The sequence below is a fragment of the Erinaceus europaeus genome, chromosome 7 (genome assembly GCF_950295315.1).
Source record: "Erinaceus europaeus chromosome 7, mEriEur2.1, whole genome shotgun sequence".
Lineage (NCBI taxonomy): Eukaryota > Metazoa > Chordata > Mammalia > Eulipotyphla > Erinaceidae > Erinaceus > Erinaceus europaeus.
This window is the reverse complement of record NC_080168.1, coordinates 14141955-14164035: the sequence shown is the minus strand read 5'-3', so window position 1 is coordinate 14164035 and position 22081 is coordinate 14141955. Positions and strand designations below refer to the sequence as shown.

General features: G+C 48.4%; 2 protein-coding genes across 4 annotated transcripts in view; one reads left to right on the top strand and one right to left on the bottom strand.

Annotated features, from left to right (window-relative positions):
* HJURP (Holliday junction recognition protein) overlaps window positions 1-22081 on the top strand; it is a 105828-nt gene that overhangs the window by 4851 nt on the left and 78896 nt on the right. The window contains exons 8-9 of one of the 2 annotated variants that reach the window (XR_009550629.1): window positions 2278-3812; window positions 4664-4759. Coding sequence is in view for 1 of the 2 variants with exons in the window: in XM_060193824.1 (XP_060049807.1) it covers window positions 2278-3812; window positions 4664-4687 (1559 nt within the window). In the remaining variant the exon portion in view is untranslated. Of the gene's footprint in view, window positions 1-2277; window positions 3813-4663; window positions 4960-22081 lie in introns of those variants that run through there. The other variant, XM_060193824.1, reaches the window with a different exon arrangement.
* Window positions 6118-22081, bottom strand: part of MROH2A (maestro heat like repeat family member 2A) — a 61391-nt gene continuing 45427 nt past the window's right edge. For both annotated transcript variants that reach the window (XM_007520514.2, XM_060193823.1), the window contains exons 36-42: window positions 20214-20360; window positions 19865-20047; window positions 13552-13707; window positions 12308-12439; window positions 8726-8828; window positions 8443-8508; window positions 6118-6411 (exon numbers count right to left, since the gene is read on the bottom strand). In XM_007520514.2, the coding sequence (XP_007520576.1) occupies window positions 6296-6411; window positions 8443-8508; window positions 8726-8828; window positions 12308-12439; window positions 13552-13707; window positions 19865-20047; window positions 20214-20360 (903 nt within the window). In that variant the 3' untranslated portion in view covers window positions 6118-6295. The remainder of the gene's footprint in view (window positions 6412-8442; window positions 8509-8725; window positions 8829-12307; window positions 12440-13551; window positions 13708-19864; window positions 20048-20213; window positions 20361-22081) is intronic.

The following is a 22081-nucleotide window of genomic DNA, read 5'->3' as shown; positions in this document are numbered from 1 at the left end:
AAGGGAGAAAGATAGACACCTGCAGACCTGCTCACCATTCGTGAAGCATTTCACCCACATCACCACAACCACCACCACCCCCACCACCCCCACCGCAGGTAGGGAGCAGAGCTTCAAACCTTGTCCTTGCACTAGGTAATATGTGCACTTAACTGGGTGTAAACCTCCCCTCCCCCTTGTTTTTCAGATAGAAGCAGAGAAAAAGTTGAGGGAAGTGGGAGATAGAAAGAGAGCCACCTGTAGCACTGCTTCACCACTCTTGAAGCTTCCCCTCTGCAGGTGGAGACCAGGGACTTGAACCCTGTTCCTTGTACATCATAATGCCTGTGTTCAACCGTGTATACAACCACCCCGTCCCTAGCACTATTCTACCACTTGTGAAGCTTCCCCTCCTGTAGGTGGTGTCTAGGGGCTTAAACCAGGTTCTGTTGCTTAGTAAGTAGCTTGTGCTCTGTCCTTCTGGCCTCTTGATTTAACATTTCTTGTGCAGGAAGCTAGATGTGGGGACCGGACAGTAGTAGCACTTGGGTTCAGTGCATGTGGCGTGAAGTGCAAGTATTGGCTTAAGGATCTTGGTTTGAGTCCCCAGCTCCCCACCTGCAGGGGGGTCACTTCACAAGCAGTGAAGCAAGTTTGCGGGTATCTTTCTCTCCCCTTCTCTGTCTCTCCTCTCTCAATTTCTCTCTGTCCTATCCAACAACAGCAATAACAATAACAACAACGATAAACAGCAAGGGCAACAAAAACGAAAAAATAGCCTCTAGGAGAAGTGGATTCATAGTGCAGACACCGAGCCCCAATGATAACCCTGGAGGCAAAAAAAAAAAAAAAAAAAAGTGCATGCTGGAAGGATAGCTCACCATGTAGGCCAAGTGCCTAGCCTTGCTTAACAGCCCAAGTTCAAGTCCCAGCACCCATGGGAGGCCCCAGGGCCCTGGGGGAAGCTCTGGAGCAGTGGTGTGTCTCCCTCTTTTTGTCTCTATCTGAATGTGTCTATCTGAAAGCGGTGAAGTCACACATGCAGGAAGCCTCAGCCCTACAAAATAAACCAGAAGGGTGGTTGTGCTCTGTGTTCTGTTCTAAAAGGCCTTCGTTACAGTAGGGGATTGGGAGATGGCACACTTGGTGAAGTGCCCAGGGTGCCACATGGGGGCACCACGCAGAGGGAGAGCTTCATAAGCAGTGGAGTGGGGTGCTGTGATGTCTCTCCTCTTTCTGTCCAGAGAAAAGGGCCCCCAGGAGTGGTGGAATTGCACAGGCATGAAACCCCAGTCAAGTCGAGGCAGTCATGAAGACTATATATATATATATATTATTGGATGACATTTTATAAAGTGGCCATTACTTTCTGGTCAGAATCTGACTTGCTGGGCCCCACCGCCTCATAGCTGTGTCTCCTTCTCTGTCAGCATGGTCACAGATAACACGTAAAAACAAAAAGTGCAGCAGCAGAAGTAGTGGTGACGGAGTGTGGGGAGGGGTTGAGAGATGGCACACCCAGTGGAACACACATTGTCATTAACAAGGAAGGACACAGGTTCAAACCCCCAGGCCCCACATACAGAGGAGAAGCTTTCACGAGTGGTGGAGTGCAGCTGCAGGTATCTTTCTTTCTCCCTTTCATCTCCCTCCCTCTTAATTTCTCTCTCTCCTATCAAGGAAAAAGACAAAGAAATTTTAAAAATTAAAAAGGTGGACTGGGTAGTGGCACATCTAGTTTAGTGTACACTTTAACCAGAGTTCAAGCCTCCACTCCCCACCTGCAGGGGGATGCTTCACAAGTGAAGCAGTGCTGTGGGTGCCCCTGTCTGTCTGTCTGTCTGTCTGTCTACTTTCCCTCCCGTCTCAGTTTCTCTGTCCCTCCTATCAATCAGAGTGGGGAAAAATGGCCGCCAGGAGCTGTGGATCCACAGTGCCAGCAGTGACCATCCTGGTAGCAGAAAGTAAAAATGACCCTGCAAGTATAGACGGCATAGTGGTTATGCAAAGAGACTGTCATGCCTGAGGCTCCAAAGTGCCAGGTTCAGTCCCACACACCACCATAAGCCAGAGTTGACTAGTGCTCTGGCTAAGAAAATACAAAGTCCTGTATTTTACTGTTGACCTCTAATCCCCTCCCAATAAAGAAAAAAAAAAAATTAAAGAAGGTAAATAAATAAAGATGACCTGGCCACATGCAGGGCTCCAAATGGTGGTGTCCATCCCTGGGGTATTTCTCCGACGCTCTCTCCTCTGAGCTACCCGGCCTCTCACGTGTATGTGTCTGCGTTTCTCCAGGATGCAACAGGTGCGTGGCAGCCGAGAGCCCAGGTGGCCTGTCGCAGCTGCCCTCGCCTCCCGGGGAGAACCACGTTCCCAGCCCTCATTCCTCAGACACGGCCTCAGTGCCCAGAAGCGACCGCCCATCCTTCCCGGGGGCCTGCGGCCACAGCCTCAAGCACGGCCAGTCCCTTGAGGCCGACGACAGCGACATCTGCAACGTGACCATCAGCGAGCTGTACGCGGGCATGCTGCACTCCATGAGCCGCCTGCTGGGCTCCAAGCCCTCCTGCATCATCTCCACCAAGACCTCCATCCTGCGGCACTGGGGCTCCCGGGGGAGGGCCAAACATAGGAGCAGGCTGAACAAGACCTTCTGCCGAGTGGGCAGGCCCCCCAGGAGGACCCTCAAGGGGACACCACCCCCTACTTCAGAGCCAGCACAAGAGAGGGGACCCCTGAGAGATTGCCAGAACCTCCTTCCCGTCACTGGACACGAGACAAACTTCCAGATGGACACAGCTCTCCTGGAAGCAGGTCCAGCCCAGCTCCATCGGGTGAGCCCTGTCTGGGGGGAGCTTGAAAAGAACCCCCAAAAGTATCCACCGCTGGCCCGTAGGGACCCCCGTGCCGGGCGTCACCATGACCAGGAGAATCCGTATGTGACATTAAAATCGCTAATTTCTCCCGTGAAGATTGTTTCTAAACGGGGCTTCCTGCAGAGTGAGGGGAGAAGCCGTTCTAGGGAAATTGAGGTACAGTTTAATCACCTTTACCAGGATTTCTCTCTCCATCCCAGGGCTGTCCCCATGCTCCTCCCAGGCCCTTCGGCTGTGGAGGTCTACAGCGGTGGGTCCCCAAGTTCCCGTGTTCCCCCAGCCTTCGGAAGCCACCAGCTAGGCACACCAATCAGAAAAACAAGCTCAAAGAGGTTGAGCAAGACCTTTGAAAACCCAGGCAGTGGAAGATGCAGGGAGGCAGGGGCCCACTTCTCTCCTTCGTCTTCTAAGATGGAAGCTGTGCAGAGCCTTGGCCTTCGAGTGTCAGGAACCGATCTTGGAATGTTCCAGAAATCTGTCTCCCCCCGCAGGACCCTCTCACTGCCTCTGAACTGGGGGCGGGAGCATTACGAGGACATCAAGGCGAGCTTTGACAGGCTGCATCAGAAGTACTGCCAGAAATCACCACGGCAGCCGGAGGCGCCATCCTGCTCGGGGTCTGCCCCAGAGAGAGCGAGTGTAGAGGCCCCGCACCCCAGAGGGGACTGGCTGGGACAATCAAAGCCTGGCTCTGGCTGCCAGGGCCCCCCAAGACTGTCCTGGCCCCAGTGGCACATCAAGAGTCCACTGTGCCCCACAGTGGAGGCACCACTGTCTGCTTTGCTGCCTGTGGCCAGGATCGGCCCTGATTCCCCGGCAAAAAGACCCCGACTGTCGGACCCCCACGGCTATGGGCGCTGGGCGGGGTCACACTCCTCACAGACATCCAGGAGAGCTGGGCCGGTGGTCTTGGAGGAAGCCGGTTCTCTGTCGCCCAACGGGGGAGAAAGGAAGGTCCGTTCCTATCTCTTGCTCTCTTCAAAGATATACTTGGCTATTTTTTGTTTTGTTTTGTGGGAGAATCACTCAGTTTTTAAATTTCTACTTACTTTTTATTGACTTATTAGTTTATGGGGCGAGAGGTCCCATCTGATCTGAGAGGTCACAGGGGTGCTGTGATCACGTGGAAATGCCAGGGATGGAACCCCGGGAACTTGGGCATGCAAGTCCTGGGCTTTCCCTGCTGAGCCATCTTCGTAGCTGGTCTTCCATCTAGAGGGACCAGTGGGTGGGGGGCTTCCCTGGGCATGTGGGGAGTTGAGTCACAATGACCTTTTTTTTTTTTTTTAATCTTTATTGGGTAGTGACAGACACCTACAGCCCTGCTTCACCATGCAAAACTTGTCCCCTGCAGGTGGGGAGCAGGGGCTCAAACCCTGGTCCTTGTGCACTGTAACATGGGCACTCAACCAGAGGCACCGCCAGCTGGCCCCCAAGGCAAGCTGACTTTTTGCCTCGCAGTGTCTCGGTGGACCCTGCAGCCTCCTGGCTTTGCTCCGTCCTAAACAGGGGAATTGGACATGTCTTCTAGCGCTTCTCTTTCTAAATAAGAACTGGGGGCATCAGTCTGAGAAGTGAGCCTGGTGAGCCAGGGAATGAAAACCAGAAATTGTTCTACCAGCTGGGGGACCCTTTCTGTTTATTTGGGGCATAGGTGATGGTGGCTCAGCCTCTGGCGAGTCCACAGACACACGCAGTGCAATGAATCGAACAGGGCTAAGCTTGGGGGGCTGCCCGGCATTGGGAATTTGAGTGAGATTTTACTGAAATCAGTTTCTTCAGCTCTTTTTGTTTTTTCTCTCTAGAGGAAAGAAAGGCCTGTTTTTTGAGATGGAAGAGGAGAGTGATCTTGACTGGGAGAAACTGAAGGCCGACCGCCCACAGACCGGTCAGCCCACAGCGTTGTCACCCTGCCCCGTGCTCTCTGCTCCTGTGATCCTTGTTCTGTCCTGTTTTGAACGTCAAGGTGAATAGGAGAACTCGCTTCACTTCTGTTTTTCAAAGCAGGTGTCAGTGACCTTGCTTCCACTGAAGTGCCCCAAGAGTTCTTAGGATAGAATCATTTGAGTAAATTTGAATAAAAGTTATTATTTTTTTCAGAGTTATCCTCTATGTGCCTGGTTCTCTTATGTTTGCTTTTTCAGATTTTATTGTGGTGCCAGGAAATGAACCCTGGAGTGAGTGTGTGTGTGTCATACCACTGAGCCACCTCCTAGGCCCAGTCATCCATCTGTCTGTCACCAGGGTTATCACGGGCTTGGTGCCAGCACTGTGGGTTCACTGCTCCTTGCAGCAGCCACCCCGCCACCCCCCACAACTCCCCCCCCCCCATTTTATTGGAGAGGACTGAAAGTAATTCAGAGGGCAGGGGGAGAAAGACAACTCATGAAGTGCCCCCCCCCACAGGTGGGGAGGAGGGGGGACTCGAACTCAGATCCTTGCACATGGTACTATGTGCACTTAACCAGGTGCACCACCACCCAGCCCTGGGTATATTAGAGTCTGAAAGGGGGAGCATGCAGACATGCACACTGCTCTGTGGCGCTCCACCTGGTACTTCTCTGCTGGACCATGTTCGTAATGACTTGGGCAGTGTATTAGAATCATCCCGCTTTCCCTGCGCAAGTGCCTCTGTCCTCTGCCTCCAGGGCTATTTGGCCATATCAGGGTAAACACAGATAAATGGGTCAAGTGGCCCTTTGGGCTAACAGAGACTTTATCTGCTACCCATGAACTGTGCCTTTATTCTGGAGTAGTGGGTGGTGGTGGTGATGGTAAGGTCAGGAGTCACAGAGTAAACAGAGCCTGATACAACCACTAGGATTGGAGAAGACAAGTCTGATCGTGGTGTACCTCCTAGGAGAGAGAGCATTCAGTTATGCTGCCCTTGAGATGCTCATGCAAACCTTGAAGATGTTTATACTTGACAGTTGTACGCACACCGATGCAATAATAGAGGAACGGTGTGGTCCTCGTGCCACATTCCGCAGGTCCTCCTGTGAGACAGACACCATGTGTCCACCACTCCAGAGCCCCCCTTTTTTCTCTCACTGCATATGGTGTCATGAAGTTTTTTTCTCAACGACGAGACACGACTGAAACTGCTCTCCGGCATCCAGACAGCCCCCAAGTGTTTTTTTATACAGGTCCTTTGGGCTCCACATACCCGCTCCACCCATGGGTGGGAAAGGGTGGGGGTCTCCCCTTGGCTCACCCAAGCTCTACGATGCCACTGTCACCTCAGTCAAGACTGCATTCATCAAGGAAGGGTGGTTTATTTCAACCAGAGGAAGGAGGAGGGAGAAAGGAAGGGCCACTTAGCGATGGCTGCAGGGTGATACTTCTTTTACAAACTAAACTCAGAGTGCTGGGCTTGGGCTTGGTGCTCCGGGGAGGGGAGGCAGTGTGAGTGGGTGACTGGAGTGGCGGGGGAGCACCTAAGAATTTTCACCGGGAGGAGCCGAGTGCTGGCTGCAGCTGTCCAGGATTCTGAGGGTCTCCAGGGCCGCCTTGCGGACCCCTGGGTCCGAGTCCAGCTGGAGCTCCTGGAGCGCTGGGGGGGGCATGCACCCCCAGTCAGGACCCTGCTGCTGTTGTGCAGGTGGGAGCCTGCTGGGGGCTGGGGGCTCAGACTTGGTACCCCAAAGGAGATAGTAGGTGGCAGTGCCTGCCCACATCTAGCACCATTGCTGGGTTTCTGCCACTCTAGCAGAGACAGTGCCATCCCCCGCCACCACCACCCCTTCCCCTGCACCCCGGTGCTGTGTGGATCAGCTGAAGGAATCATGATGGAGCCTCTTCATAAAGTCTTGGGAACGGAGCTGGCAGAAGGCACGGGGAAGGGTGGACAGTGGATGCTAACCACAGATAGCAGTCTTCCAGAAAAGCTTTCTTCAGGGGACCTGGTTATACCTCAATGTTGGAGACCCCCTGATCTCTTTCTCTCTCTCTCTCGCCACAAGGGTCGTCACTGGGGCTAATTGCCAGCACTATGAATCCACCACTCCTGGTGGCTATTTTTGCTGCTTTTTTTTTCAGTTTTTTTTTTCTTTTTAATTGGATAGGACAGAGAAATTGAGGATGAGAGAGGGAGAGAGGGAGAAAAAGATAAACACCTAGTGGGGGTTGTGTTGTTATATGGGAAACTGGGGAATGCTATGCATGTACAAACTGTTGTATTTACTGTTGAATGTAAAACATTAATTCCCCAATAAAGAAATTTAAAAAAATAATAAAATAAAGTTAAAAAAATTACTTTAAAAAAAATAGACACCTGCATACCTGCTTCACTGCTCATGAAGCATGCCCCCTGAAGGCAGAAAGTGGAAGCTCGAACCCACGTCCTCAAGCTTGGTAATATACGCACTTAACCAGGCGCCCACCACCATGCCCTCAATTCCAGAGGGCCTATTGCTTAATGGTATAGACCCCTGAATTATAATGCCTGTTACTTATGGATACATTGGTGATTTTTCTGAACTATTAATTACTGAGAGGCTTCATGTAGAGCAAAAGGAATGCTGAGTGGATGGGTGGAGGTGCTCCTGGCTGAGCGCGCACGTCACTGTGCACAAGGACCTGTATTCAAGACCCCGGTTCCCACCTGTAGGGGTGGGGGGGTGGGGGACCTTCACAATTGGTGAAGCAGGGCTGCAAGTGTCTCTCACACTCGCTCCCTCTATCTCTCCCTTCCCTCTCAATTTCTATCTATATCTAATTAATAAAAATAAAACATTTTTTTAAAAAGGAATGCTGACGGGAGTCGGGCTGTAGCGCAGCGGGTTAAGTGCAGGTGGCGCAAAGCACAAGGACTGGCATAAGGATCCCGGTTCAAACCCCGGCTCCCCACCTGCAGGGGAGTCGCTTCACAAGCGGTGAAGCAGGTCTGCAGGTGTCTATCTTACTCTCCTCCTCTCTGTCTTCCCCTCCTCTCTCCATTTCTCTCTGTCCTATCCAACAACAACAACAACAATAATAACTACAACAATAAAACAACAAGGGCAACGAAAGGGAATAAATAAATTAAATAAACATTAAAAAAAAAAAGGAATGCTGGCCACCTGCAGTCTCTCCCGCCCCCCTCTGGCTGCAAATGCCTGGTCGCTGATGGGCAGCAGGTGAGGCTCATTAAGCTAATGAGCAGTCCGGCCCCCAGGCGAAAGGCCTAAAGCTGCACGGCAGGCACACTGCTGCCCTTCAGCCCACCGCGCGTGCGTGTCTGGACGTCATGAACTGCTGCTGACAGTGCCTGGTGGTCTAGCATTGACTACCATCATCTGTGTGCCCCTGCAAAGGTGCTTTTGATGGTTCTCACTTCATGCTCTGATGAAGTGCAGACTTTTGATAGTAAAGACTTGATAGAATTCTGACTGGGGTCAGCCCACTGCAGGAAGAGTGTGTGTGTGTCCATCTTCAGACCTTTTCATTCACTGGCAAGGGTGCCTGAAGTTTCTCTTTCAACCCTGAGATGTGAGGAAGCTCAGGGTCCTAGCTTCTGGGCCCACATTACCCCATCCTCCACCCCGGCCCCCACCACCAAACCCCCCACATGTGCCTTGCAGGGAACTGGCTCTCCTCCACTCACAGCTGCGGAAGGCCGGGAAATCCAACCTTTTCAGGTAGTGGGCTGACAACTGCTTCATCATAATCCCTGGAATGACAGAGACCCAGCACATGAATCCTGGGCCAGCGGGATACACGAGATGTCACTTCTGAGGCTCTGGGTAGAGGACAAAGTGAGAACACCTCACTGCATTCTGGGGAGGTGGCACCGGGCGAGGAGGCCTCTTGAGCAGGTCCCCAGTTGTGCCACCTGTCCCCTCCTCCAGGCTCCTGCACCGGCAGAAACCCGTCCCCGTCCCACTCACCTGCCAGGTCGCACGCGGCCACTCTGATCCTCGACAGGCTGCTCTTCACATAGGTCATTGTCTCCAGCAGGAAGCGGTAGAGAATAGCCGGCTTTTTCTGCATCTGTGGGAGGCAATTGCCTGGTGTGAGGAAGGAAGGGATTGGAGTCCGTGCTGCCGCCAGTGGGCAGAGAGCTGTCTCCGCACCCTGTGCTGGAGAACTGATCTCAGATCACGGAGTCGCCCTGCAACCCGGTCAAGATCAGCGAGCAGTAGCTGGAGGAGTTTATCACTGGCCTCTCAGTTCTGTGTCATCTGTCTACTGAAAACATCTGTCTTTGTGCAAGTGTCTTCATACACAGAAGCCCTAAAAAAAAAAAAAGTCTCTAAATTGGGCTACTTGAATCTTCAAAGTTTTATTTATTATTATTTTATTTTATTTTTGCCCCCGGGGGCATTGTGCCTGCAATATAAATCCACAGTTCCTGGTTACCATTTTTCCCTTTATTTTTAACTTATTATAGAGCCAGAGAGAAAGGGAAAAAGAGAAACACCAGAAGCCTGCTCCTGCCTTTGCAGGTGAGGACTGGGTGCTCGAACCCTGATTCTTTTGCTCATAGTAGCCTGACTGCTTTACCGGTTGCAACATGGCCTGGTGAGCGCACACTCTGCTCTGCACAGGACCTGGGTTCTAGCCCCTGGTCCTCACCTGCGTGGGGGGAGCTTCACAAGTGAAGCAAAGCTACAGCTGTCTCTCTATCTCTCTCCCTCTCTGTCTCCCCTTCCCTCTCAATTTCTTTTTGTCTCTAGCCAATAAAAAAAGTCACTAAAAGTTGTCTGAGAAGTGGCACAGAGGATGCAGCATTGGACTCTCAAGCATGAGGTCCTGAGTTCCATCCCCAGCAGCATAAGTACCAGATTAATGTCTGATTCTTTCTCTCTCTCTCTCTCTCTCTCCTCCTATCTTTCTGATTAATCAATAAATAAAATCTTTTAAAAAGTGACTGAAGTTCAGGTCCTGAAACGTGATGGCAGAGGACCTAGTGGGGGCTGTATTTTTATGTGGAAAACTAGGAAATGTTATGCAATGTGTACAAACTATTGTATTTACTGTCGACTGTAAAACATCAATCCCCCAATAAAGAAATTCTTAAAAAGTAACTAAAATATCTTCAGAATAATTTTATTTTTTAAAATATTTTATTTTATTTATTTATTCCCTTTTGTTGCCCTTGTTGTTTTATTGTTGTAGTTATTATTGTTGTTGTCGTCGTTGTTGGATAGGACAGAGAGAAATGGAGAGAGGAGGGGAAGACAGAGAGGAGGAGAGAAAGACAGACACCTGCAGACCTGCTTCACCGCCTGTGAAGCGACTCCCCTGCAGGTGGGGAGCCGGGGTTCGAACTGGGATCCTTATGCCGGTCCTTGTACTTTGCGCCACCTGCGCTTAACCCGCTGCGCTACAGCCCGACTCCCTCAGAATAATTTTAAAGAAAGAAAGAAAGAACAAATAAAAAATATAGCGCTGTTAATTTGCCCCTGTTGTAACTGAGGCAGCTCTCTGGGCCCCTTGCATCCCCATTCTTTATGGGCCAACTGCCAACCTCCAGGTGAGGGTGCCACACAGCCAGGCGTGCCTGACAGGTGGGATCACTCCCCCTAACTGTACTGAATCTAGGAATTGGTCTGGGGACTGTCACCATCTGCACTAAGCTGTTTGGGACCCCTGAGAGTGGGCTGCTCACTTCCTTGTTTGGCTTTCTCTCCTTCTTTTTGGCAATATCTGCACAGAGCCTGGGAGGGCGGTGGGCTCCTGACGGCTGGACTCAAGAGCTGTCCAGATGGGACAAGTGTCCACCCCAGCACCACACAGCAAACCACATGGTGCTTGTATGAAGCCTTCAGGACACCTGGTGCCCTCCGACATATGGAAAATACTGCCTCTGCCAAGGGGCAGGCAGTAGCGCACCAGTATGAAGCGCAAGGACCCATGCAAGGATCCCAGTTTGAGCCCCGGCTCCTCACCTGCTAGGGAGTCCCTTCACAAGCAGTGAAGCAGGTCTGTAGGTGTTTATCTTTCTCTCCCCCTCTCTTATCTTCCCCTCCTCTCTCAGTTTCTCTCTGTTCCTATCCTATAAAAAATGGAAGAAAATGGCCACCAGGAGCAGTAGATTTGTAGTGCTAGCACTGAGCCCCAGCGATAACCCTGGAGGAAAAAAATAAATAAAAACACTGCCTCTGCCCTCAGCAGCCACAGGGCATGTGGGACCTTGGGACACCTGACTGCCGACAGGTGGGAATTAAGTGTGAGGTGACCCCCGGTTAGAAGATAATACTCCCAAAGCTTCACAAGTGGTAAAGCACTGCTGCAGGTATCTCTCCTTCTCTTTTCCCCTTCCCTTTCAGTGTCTCTTTGTCTCTATCCAAAGTAAATTAAACTAAAAAGAAGACAATATTCCCCCTGCCCCATTCCCAAAAAACAAAAAACAAAAAATAATGGTTCCTATGAGGAATATTTCTATTGATTCCATATTTAAAATGATGATGATTTGGATCTGTCAGGTTAAAGAAAACCTATCCATAAATCAAGGTTCACTCTTTCCACTTTTCCTAACAAGGCAGCTAGGGAACATTAAAATGGGAACCTGATTAGGCTGAGGCAGTGGCCCAGTGAGTAGAGGGGAGGACTGGGGAGCATCAAGAGGCCAGTTTTGATCCCAGCATCCTCTACACCAGGACTGTGACTGTGCAGTGCTCTGACCTATTTCCTCCTCCTCTCTCTCTCTCTCTCTCTCTCTCTCTCTCTCTCCCTCTCTCTCTGTTTCTCTTAAAAATAAACAAATAGGAGCCAGGCTGTGACACAGCAGGTTGAACATAGATGTCACAGGGTTCAAGCCTCTTCTGGTCCCCACTTGCAAGGGGAAAGCTTCACAAGTAGTGAAGATGTGCTCTGTAGGTCTCTCTCTCTCTCTGTCTCTCTCTCCCCTCCTCTATCTTTCCCTACATTTTTCCCCTTTCATTCTCAGTTTCTCTGTCTCTAGCCAGTAATAAATAAATAAATAAGAATAAACAAATAAAATTTTTCTGGGGAAAAGAAATGAAGACCCAAGAAACAGCTTGTCTGGTAGAATACACATCTTGCCATGTGCAAGGCCTTGGGTCAGATCCCCAGTGCCAGAGGGAACTCCATGGATGGTGGAGCAGTGCTGCAGGATCCCTCCTCCCTCTTCTAAATAAACAGTGAAAAAGTCCACTTGGCGATATTTCACATGCATCAGATACAGGTACTGCAGTGAAAAAATAATTGAAAGAAAGAAAGAAAGAAAGAAAGAAAGAAAGAAAGAAAGAAAGAAAGAAAGAAAGAAAGAGGAAGGGAGGGAGGGAGGGAGGGAGGGAGGGAGGGAGGGGGAAGAGAGCCTTTCAGAAATGTCAGTGAGTCTGTGGCACCCATCTTAATCTTCTGGGCAGTTCTGGTCTCCACAGATCCAGGCCAGAAGGGAAGCAGAAGGCCATGAGAGAGATGTCTGTGACAGTGGAGCCCCCAACCCAAACTCCTGGAGCCCCGGCCGAGCGCCCTGCAGTGCCCAGCCCCCGGGCCCTCACCAGCATGGAGCACAGTGTGGTCTGGAAGATGCCCACTGCCTCAACCTCCTGGCAGTCTCTTTGGCCCAGGGACCCCTCCAGGGCCTTCCAGCCCCAGAAGGGCACACACCGGAACATGGTCGCCATGCAGGCCTGGGGGGACACGGGATGAAGAGAGGGGAGTCAGGTGGATTTCAGGGAGGTGAGGCCTGCCAGAATGAGGTCTCCTGAATCAGTCAGAAGGAAATACCAGGTTCTGAAGAGGGGGGGGGGTAGAGCCAGGGGCCTGTGTGGTGACACTTGGTCATTTATAAGCAGCTCTTGGGGACAGTCACAGCCCTACATCAGAGCCTCCCCTGAAGTTCCCCCCACCCCAGGACTGTCACTGGCATGCCCTCTGGGGCAGCAAGGTGGACTAGAGCTCAAATCAAAAGGCCACTGGAGGGGCTGGGGAGCTAGCACAGAGGCAGCAGCCAGACTTGCATGTGACTCGAGAGCAGGGCCGTGCTGGTGAACCACATTAGCGTCCACGTGTAGGGCCTGACGTTAATTGTTCAGGTGCTCATCAGATGGCACTATGGACATTTCAGTTTGCTGCTCAAGTCATCTTGTTAAATATATGGATAGGTATCAAAGCTGGGTGGTGGCATACGTAGCAGAGTGCATTATAAGTGTACACAAGGACCCAGGTTCAAGCCCCCAGTCCCCATCTTCAGGGGAGAAACTTCACAGGTGGTAAAGCATTATTGCAGATATCTCTCTCTCTCTTCTTCTTCTTCTTCTTCGCTCTCTCTCTCTCCTTCCCTTTTTCCTCCTTCTCAATTTCTCTGTCTCTATCCAACATAAATAAATAAAAGAATATTAAAAAGAATGTCTTTGTCCTACTGGGGGCTGAATTGTTATGTGGAAAACTGGGAAATGTTATGCATGTACAAACTATGGTGTTTTGCTGTCAACTGTAAACCATTCATCTTAATAAAGAAAGTAAAAAAAAAAAAAAAGAAAGTCTTTGTAAAGACAGATGACAGATAGATAGACAGACAGAATGACAGAATGTATCTTCATTGTAACAGGAAACTTCTTGTTACAGTGAACACCCTCTGTGATGGAGGCACTATCTAGGTTTCTCCTCAGTCTTCTGGGAGCGCTCTTCTCTCTGATCCATCCAGGGTGGTTTGCTTTCCCTGTGGAAGTGTTCATCTCTGTAGCTTTGTCTCCAGCCACTGGCTGAGTGGGGCCTTGGGGTGGGAGGGTGCAGTAGGTACCTGGGCTGCCTGGGAGCAGGGGTCCTGGCAGTGCAGCATGAGGGGGATCCAGGCTTTCTTCACCTCCCCCTTGAAGAACCACTTCTTGGAAACCCACACCACCGTGGCCAGCTTCCCAAACAGGACAAAGGCCTTCAGGCGTAGCAGCTCGCTCTCCTGGGGCCAAACAGAAGCCCACACAGCAGCCCTGAGACCTGGGGGGTGGGCAGGGAGCACCCTCCCACCAGCCCTCCTCCAGGGGCCCTTTCCAACACCCAGCCCCTTGGTCCTCTCATCAGGGTGGTGGTGTGTCCCTCCCTCCGGCAGGCCTCGGGGACACTGTGCTGTTCTCCATGACCTCCTCTTCCTAGAGGAGGGTCTGTCCTGTACCCCATTCCCACCCAGTATGTTGAGGAGCCCTCAGAGGGACTTAAGAGGGAAGCTCACTCAGTAGGGGGTTAAGGCCTGGTGGTAGATGTTAGATATATTTGGTTCTTCTAAAGAAATCCAATAATATAAGCTAATTAAGACAAAAAAATTAACTACTAAAAGGGAAGCCATGTGGTGGCCCACCCAGTAGAGCACACATGCTACCATGTACAGAGACCTGGGTTCAGTCCCCATTCCCCTGCCGCCGTCCTATAGGGGAAACTTAGTGAGCACGGAAGCAGCACTGCAAGAGTCTCTTTTCCTCTCACCCTTCCTCCTACTTCTAACAACAACAAAAGAAGGAAAGAAAGGGGAAAAAAGAAAGGAAGAAGAAAAAGAAAGGAAGAAAGAAAGGCAGGGGAGATAGCTTAATGGTTATGCAAAAAGGCTCTCATGCCCCGAGGCTCCAAAGTCCCAGGTTCAACCCCCTGTACCACCATAAGCCAGAGCTGAGCAGTGCTCTGGGAGAGAGAGAGAGAGAGAGAGAGAGAGAGAGAAATGACCACGGGAGCAGTGGATTGTGCAGGCACCAAGCCCTAACAATAACCCTGATGGTAATGTACTGCTACTACTGGTCATGATAATAGTAATAATAATAATGATAAGAATGGTAAAATACTGGTCATGATAATAGTAATAATAATAATGATAAGAATGGTAAAATACTGGTCATGATAATAGTAATAATGATAAGAATGGTAAAATACTGGTCATGATAATAGTAATAATGATAAGAATGGTAAAATACTGGTAATGATAATAGTAATAATAATAATGATAAGAATGGTAAAATACTGGTCATGATAATAGTAATAATAATAATGATAAGAATGGTAAAATAATGGTCATGATAATAGTAATAATGATAAGAATGGTAAAATACTGGTCATGATAATAGTAATAATGATAAGAATGGTAAAATACTGGTAATGATAATAGTAATAATAATAATGATAAGAATGGTAAAATACTGGTCATGATAATAGTAATAATAATAATGATAAGAATGGTAAAATACTGGTCATGATAATAGTAATAATAATAATGATAAGAATGGTAAAATACTGGTCATGATAATAGTAATAATAATAATGATAAGAATGGTAAAATACTGGTCATGATAATAGTAATAATAATAATGATAAGAATGGTAAAATACTGGTCATGATAATAGTAATAATAATAATGATGATAAGAATGGTAAAATACTGGTCATGATAATAGTAATAATAATAATGATAAGAATGGTAAAATACTGGTCATGATAATAGTAATAATGATAAGAATGGTAAAATACTGGTCATGATAATAGTAATAATAATAATGATAAGAATGGTAAAATACTGGTCATGATAATAGTAATAATAATAATGATAAGAATGGTAAAATACTGGTCATGATAATAGTAATAATAATAATGATAAGAATGGTAAAATACTGGTCATGATAATAGTAATAATAATAATGATGATAAGAATGGTAAAATACTGGTCATGATAATAGTAATAATAATAATGATAAGAATGGTAAAATACTGGTCATGATAATAGTAATAATAATAATGATAAGAATGGTAAAATACTGGTCATGATAATAGTAATAATAATAATGATGATAAGAATGGTAAAATACTGGTCATGATAATAGTAATAATAATAATGATAAGAATGGTAAAATACTGGTCATGATAATAGTAATAATAATAATGATAAGAATGGTAAAATACTGGTCATGATAATAGTAATAATAATAATGATGATAAGAATGGTAAAATACTGGTCATGATAATAGTAATAATAATAATGATAAGAATGGTAAAAGGGATTTGATGTTGGTTCAAAAAAAACAGCACAGACCCTGTCTGCATGGGACCCTGGGTTCAATCTCTGGCACCAAATATGACAGAGCAAAGCTCCGACCTCTCATCCTCTCATATACAATTAAATAAAGACAAAACATATATTGAAAAATAATATTAAAAGGGGAGGGCCATTCCCCAGTAGCAGGGAAGAAGGGCTTCCTGAGGGCCAGGAGAGTTTTTTCTTGTGATATATCCCTGTGATGAGAGGGGGGAAGAGGTGAACCAGGGGCCTTAAACATGAACGACACTTGGAGTAGGGCACCAAAGTAAAAACCCGGGGGTAAGGGTGAGGGTGTATGTTTGGCTTCATGGGGTAGGCGGGGGTGGGTTGGGACAGTCTTTTGGTGGTGGGAATGGTGTTTATGTACACTCCTATTAATCTGTAGTCATATAAATCACTATTTAATTAATATGAGAGGGGAAAAATTGATTGAATGTCTCAAACTTTTTAATGCACAGACCATAGGCTGAGTCTTTGATATGTTGACTCTCTTAAAAGCTTAGACCAGGGAGAACAGAAGCAACCAGTGGCACAGCTATATACAAATAATGTCAAAGGACATAAATTATGGTGATGTTGTGTATGATATAGCAAATGCTAACAAAGGGATTTTTCAAAGTTAACCCAATTGCCAAATAATATGATTATAGCAATAACTATCTATTGTCTTCTTAAACCCTAAGACAGCAGGGGCCTCCCGCTTCCTCTATAGAGCCTATATTTATTTCCCCAGTCCTGGAACCTCTAGGGTGGGGCTCACTTTCCTGCATGCTTCTCTCAATTCATACCAAATGATATCACATCTGCTGATCCCAACCTAATCAACGCAACGAGTACCACCTCAGCATGCTTCACTTCAGATTGTGTCCAGAGACGTCAGGCATGGAATGTCAACCCTTCAGCTTTATTACTCAGGTGAGACCATTCCTTTCATAAGATTCTCTAATTCCATTATAGGAGGTTCCCTTCCCAACAAAGTCCGGAATAACCTAGATATAGACCAGGTCCCATGAGATAGGGCATATGTTCACATGAATCCGTAAATAGGGCAAACTCTATACCTGAAAGCAAACGTGCACAATAGTCTGCAGTGAGTCAGTATAAAGTCCATAATGAAATGGTGTCTACTTAGACTTAGATACCCTCCTCACCTACTTCCTATTACACTTCCCTCACTCACTCCCAAGCTAACCTTATCAAAGCAAGGACTGCAAAAGCTGAATAAGGGCAAGAGACTGGCATACTTTAATGATGACTCTTTTAGTCACTATCAGGCCACCCCATCAGCTGGGGCACTATTCGGGGAGTCCAGAGATTCCCAAACAGACATGATGGGCCTAGACCTCGAATAAATCCCTCTCTCTATTGTTACAGGTCATCTCTATCAGGAACAACAAACAGACCCCTTTGTGGGTCCCCATAGGACCTTGCCCTCAACTTGGATCAACAACAGTAGAGAATGTTCCATCCTCCAAAGGGAGGCTGGACAACATACTCTATGCTACACCTGAGGAAGATGGGTCCTGAAATTGGGGCAGCTTGGAACATTCCTACCCATGACCACAGAATGTGAGCTCAGCTCCACAGGGATGCAGAGGTCACATAGGCTCCTAAGCTGAATATGGGCCCCAGATCAGATCAGATCAAATCGATGGGGTTTTTACAGTATTTATACAACTATATTTATACACCTTTCAAAATACAATATTTATACACTTTGTGAGCTACTCTCTTCCCTGATTCAGCTTTCTGGTCCTTTTTCCATCCATGACATCATCTTCCCAGACAGTAACTAGGATCCATCTGCATATTAGATTTCAGGCTCAGGGGAAAAAAAAAAAAACTAGTATAGCCATAGGCCCTTTGGAATATAACTAAAACATGCCTACTAGCCATTCACAAAATGGAGACCTCCCCCTCCAACTCTTCATCTGCACTACTCCAGCCTTTAGATTCATGATTAGTCAACAACTTGTTTGGTTTTATATGTTAACTCTCTTTTTCAGCCACCAGGTTCCAGATGTTAGCAGGATGCCAACCAGACTTCCCTGGACAGACGACCCCACCAATGTGTCCTGGAGCTCTGATTCCCCAGAACCCCACCCCACTAGGGAAAGAGAGAGGCAGACTGGGGGTAGGATTGACCTGTCAACACCCATGTTCAGCGGGGAAGCAATTACAGAAGCTGGACCCTTGTACCCAAAGGCTTTACTTGTGCAAGATACTGTTGGGGGGGGGGGGATAGATAGCATGATGGTTATGCAGATAGACTCTCATGCCTTAGGCTCCAAAGACATGTACCACGAGTCAGAAGAAAAATCTGGGGCAGGGGACACCTGAGGTCTGGTGCACACACAGTTTCACCATTCCCAGATGGATGTTTTCATTCAGAAAGAGACAAAGAGACAGACAGAAAAAGACAGAGAGAGGGAGAGAGAGAGGGAGAGAGAGAGAGAGAGAGAGAGAGAGCTACCCAGTACTGGAATCTCCCCTAATGCTGTGAACCCCATGATGCTGGGCTGCCAACCTGTGTCACAAGCATGGTGTCAAGGCATGTGCCCTACTCGCTGAGCTATCACTCCAGCACAGAAGGTGAAATTCATCTTCACACCCTACCAGCTGCTCCATTGTCACCAGTCAGAAGCTGCCCACCCATTCCTGGGTGACAGAAAACACCGGGCCAGGGATGGCACAACTTGGGGCACAGGACAGACAGGCAGGAAGGCCCAGGTTCAGTGATCCCCAGCACCACAGGGACTCAGAGCTAAGCAGCGCCCTAGTTTCTCTCTCACACACTACAAAGAAGAAATTAATTTTTTAAAAACTTTTTATTTATTTATACTTTGGATTAAGATAGAGAGAAATTGAGGCAAAAGGGGGATGTGAAGAAGGAGAGAGAGAAGAAGACACCTGTAGGCCTACTTTACCACTCCTAAAGCTTTCCCCTTACAGGTGAGGCAGCGGGCTTGAACCTGTGTCCTTCTATGAGGCAATGAGTAGGCTCAGCTGGGTATGCTGCTACCCAGCCCTCCAGAATTAATCTCTTATATTTTGTTTGTTTGTTTATTGGATAGAGACTGGGAGAAATCAAGAGGACAGGGGAAGCTAGAGAGGGAGAGACAGAGAGACACTTGCAGCCCTATTACACTGCTTGTGAAGCTTTCCCCCTGCACGTAGGGACCAGGGGCTTGAACCCAGGACCTTTCACACTGTAACATGTGCACTCAACTAGGTAAGTGCACCACAACCTGACCCCTGAAATTAACTTTTTAAATTGACACCCAGATGATTGCTGGGGTTTGGCACCAACCTGACAAATCCACTGCTCCTTGTGGCTGTCATTTTTCTTTTCTTTTTCTTTTTTCCCCTTATTTGATAGGACAGAGAGAAATTGAGACGAGTGGGGAAGATAGAGAAGGAGAGAGACAGAGAGATGCCTGCAGACCTGCTTAACCATCACTCAGAAAGCTTCCCCCCTGCAGGTAGGAAGCAGAGCTCCAACGTGGGTCTTTGTGCTTGGTAATATGTGCACTTAACCAAATGCTCCCTTATGTTTTTTTTTTAATATTTTATTTTATTCTTTTTTTTTTTTTGCCTCCAGGGTTATTGCTGGGGCTCGGTGCCTGCATCACGAATCCACTGCTCCTAGAGGCTATTTTTTTCCCTTTTGTTGCCCTTGTTGTTTTACCATTTTGTTGTGGTTATTATTATTCTTGTCATTGATGTCATTGTTGTTGGATAGGACAGAGAGAAATGGAGAGAGGAGGGGAAGACAGAGAGCAGGCAGAGAAGGACAGACACCTGCAGACCTGCTTTACCGCTCTTGAAGTGACTCCCCTGAAGGTAGGGAGCTGGGGGACTCGAACCGGGATCCTTATGCAGGTCCTTGCAATTCGCACCTTGTGAGCTTAACCCACTGTGCTACCACCCACCACCCACCCCCAATTAATTTTTATGTGCTCACTGGTGCAGCTCCCAGGTGTCAGGGGGACCTCCTCCTCCCTGCCTCACCAAGAGGCTGTGCACCTCTGAGCAGGACTCACGCTATTGAAGAAGGTGCGGCACTGCTGGGAGATGGTGTTGAAGAAGCCCCCCACATCTCCCTCCCGCAGCTCCACCAGGATCTTGCTCAGGGCCTCCATGCCCTCGGAGGGTACTGTTATGCTGCCCTGCACCTGCAGGGAGCCCACACACCTCTGCAGCAGCAGCTTCCGGTATTGCCGTACCTGGGGGGGGGGGGATACAAGGACCTCATCCCTGTCCCTCTCCTTCACCTGCCTCCTCCAGCCACACACCCCTAAGGACCAGGATACCTGCAGCCCCAGGCTGGGATCCTTGGTCCCCTTTCCCAGGGCGTCCCCCCTCCCCTCAGTGTTGGGCACAGAACAGCACCTTTTTGGGGGTGCCGAGGGCCATGTTACCCAGGGCACGCAGGGAAAGCACCCAGAGGGCCTCATCCCCCTGCTCCGCGCCTTTCTCCAGCATCAGCACCGCCGGCCTCAGCAGCTTCTCCTGGTACAGAACTGGGGTGCTCATCAACTGGGAGGAAGAGCTGGGTGCTGTGACCCGCTGGGCACCCACTTCTCAGCCACGGGGTAGGGCAGGAAGTGGGGTACCACACAGAGCCCAGGACGGACTCTCTGTGGTCTGAAGGGGACCAAGTCTCACTTCTCTGTCTGGCAGCTGGCCCGTCACCTGACCTTTCTGAGCCTGTGGTTTCCCATCTGTGTGTGGGCCCCCAAGGTTCATTCCTCCAGCTCCCAAGATGGAGCAGCGATGGGGTACGAGAGCCCCACTCATGTCTACACTGGCGTGCACAGGGGTGTGAGTGTCGCTCACTTGCCCCTACTCAGAGGGTTCCTCTGGCACCTGCACTCAGTGGCTGGAGCTCTGGGCCTAAAAGCTTGAGGTCCCAGAGGCCAAGTGGCGCACCCCCTTTAGAGTCTTCATGCTGCAAAGTGCAAGGACCAGGTTCAAGTCCCAGTCCCCATATGCAGGGACCAGGGAAGCTTCACAAAGAATGAAGCAGTGCTGCAGGTCTTCCTCTCTCTCTTTCTCTCACTTTCTCTCTTTCTCCCTCTCCCTCTCTTCCCTCTTGATTTCTCTGGTTTTATCCCATCAATAGATTTTTAAAAATTTTAATTAATTTATTTTCTTTTTTGTTGCCCTTGCTGATTTTCATTGTGTTATAGTTATTATTGTTGTTGTTATTGATGCCGTTGTTGTTGGATAGGACAGAGAGAAATGGAGAGAGGAGGGGAAGACAGAGAGAGGGAGAGAAAGACAGACACCTGCAGACCTGCTTCACCACCTGTGAAACAACTTCTTGCTGGTGAGGAGCCGGGAGCTTGAACTGGGATCCTTCCGCTAGTCCTTGTGCATTGCACCAAGTGCACTTAACCGCTGCACTACTGCCCAACTCCCTCATCAATAGATTTTTAAAATATTAGGGGAACAAGAACATGCGGCCCATCTCCAGCAGTGTATGTGCCAGAGTGAAACTCTGGTTCTCTCTCCTTTCTCAGGTGAGTGAATCTTCAATAATAAAATAAAAGGAAATAAAGTAGGGATGCCTCTCTGACTAGTGTGTGCGGGTGAACAAACACATGTGGCTGTGTTTTATTTCTTTTTCTTGCTTTTTAAAATTTTTATTTATTTATTTATTCCCTTTTGTTGCCTTGTTGTAGTTATTATTGTTGTCATTGTTGTTGGATAGGACAGAGAGAAATGGAGAGAGGAGGGGAAGACAGAGAGGAAGAGAGAAAGATAGACACCTGCAGACCTGCTTCACCACTTGTGAAGTGACTCCCCTGCAGGTAGGGAGCCAGGGTTTCAGCTATCTGCACTTAACCTGCTGTGCTACCGCCTGACTCCCCTTTTTCTTGCTTTTTATATTTGTTTATTTCATCACTGCCAGAGCTTCACCACAGTGGTGCAACATGGATGAGAATGGTGCTCTGGATTCTCTCTTGCTCTCCCTCTTTCTCAGGTGAAAATTTCCATCTCGTGTGAAATGAAGAAAAATAAATCTGGGGGCTGGGCAGTGGTGCATCCAGTTAGCGCACATTATGGGACATAAGTCCCTGCTCCCCACCTGCAGGAGGGAAGCTTCCGGAGCAGTGAAGCAGGGCAACAGGTGTCTGTCTTTCTCCCTCTCTATCTGCCCCTCCCCTCTCAATTTCTCTGCACTGAGCCCTGCATAAAACCCTGTTGGCAATGAAAAAGAAAAAGGATCGAAAAGAAGACACAGATATCTAAAT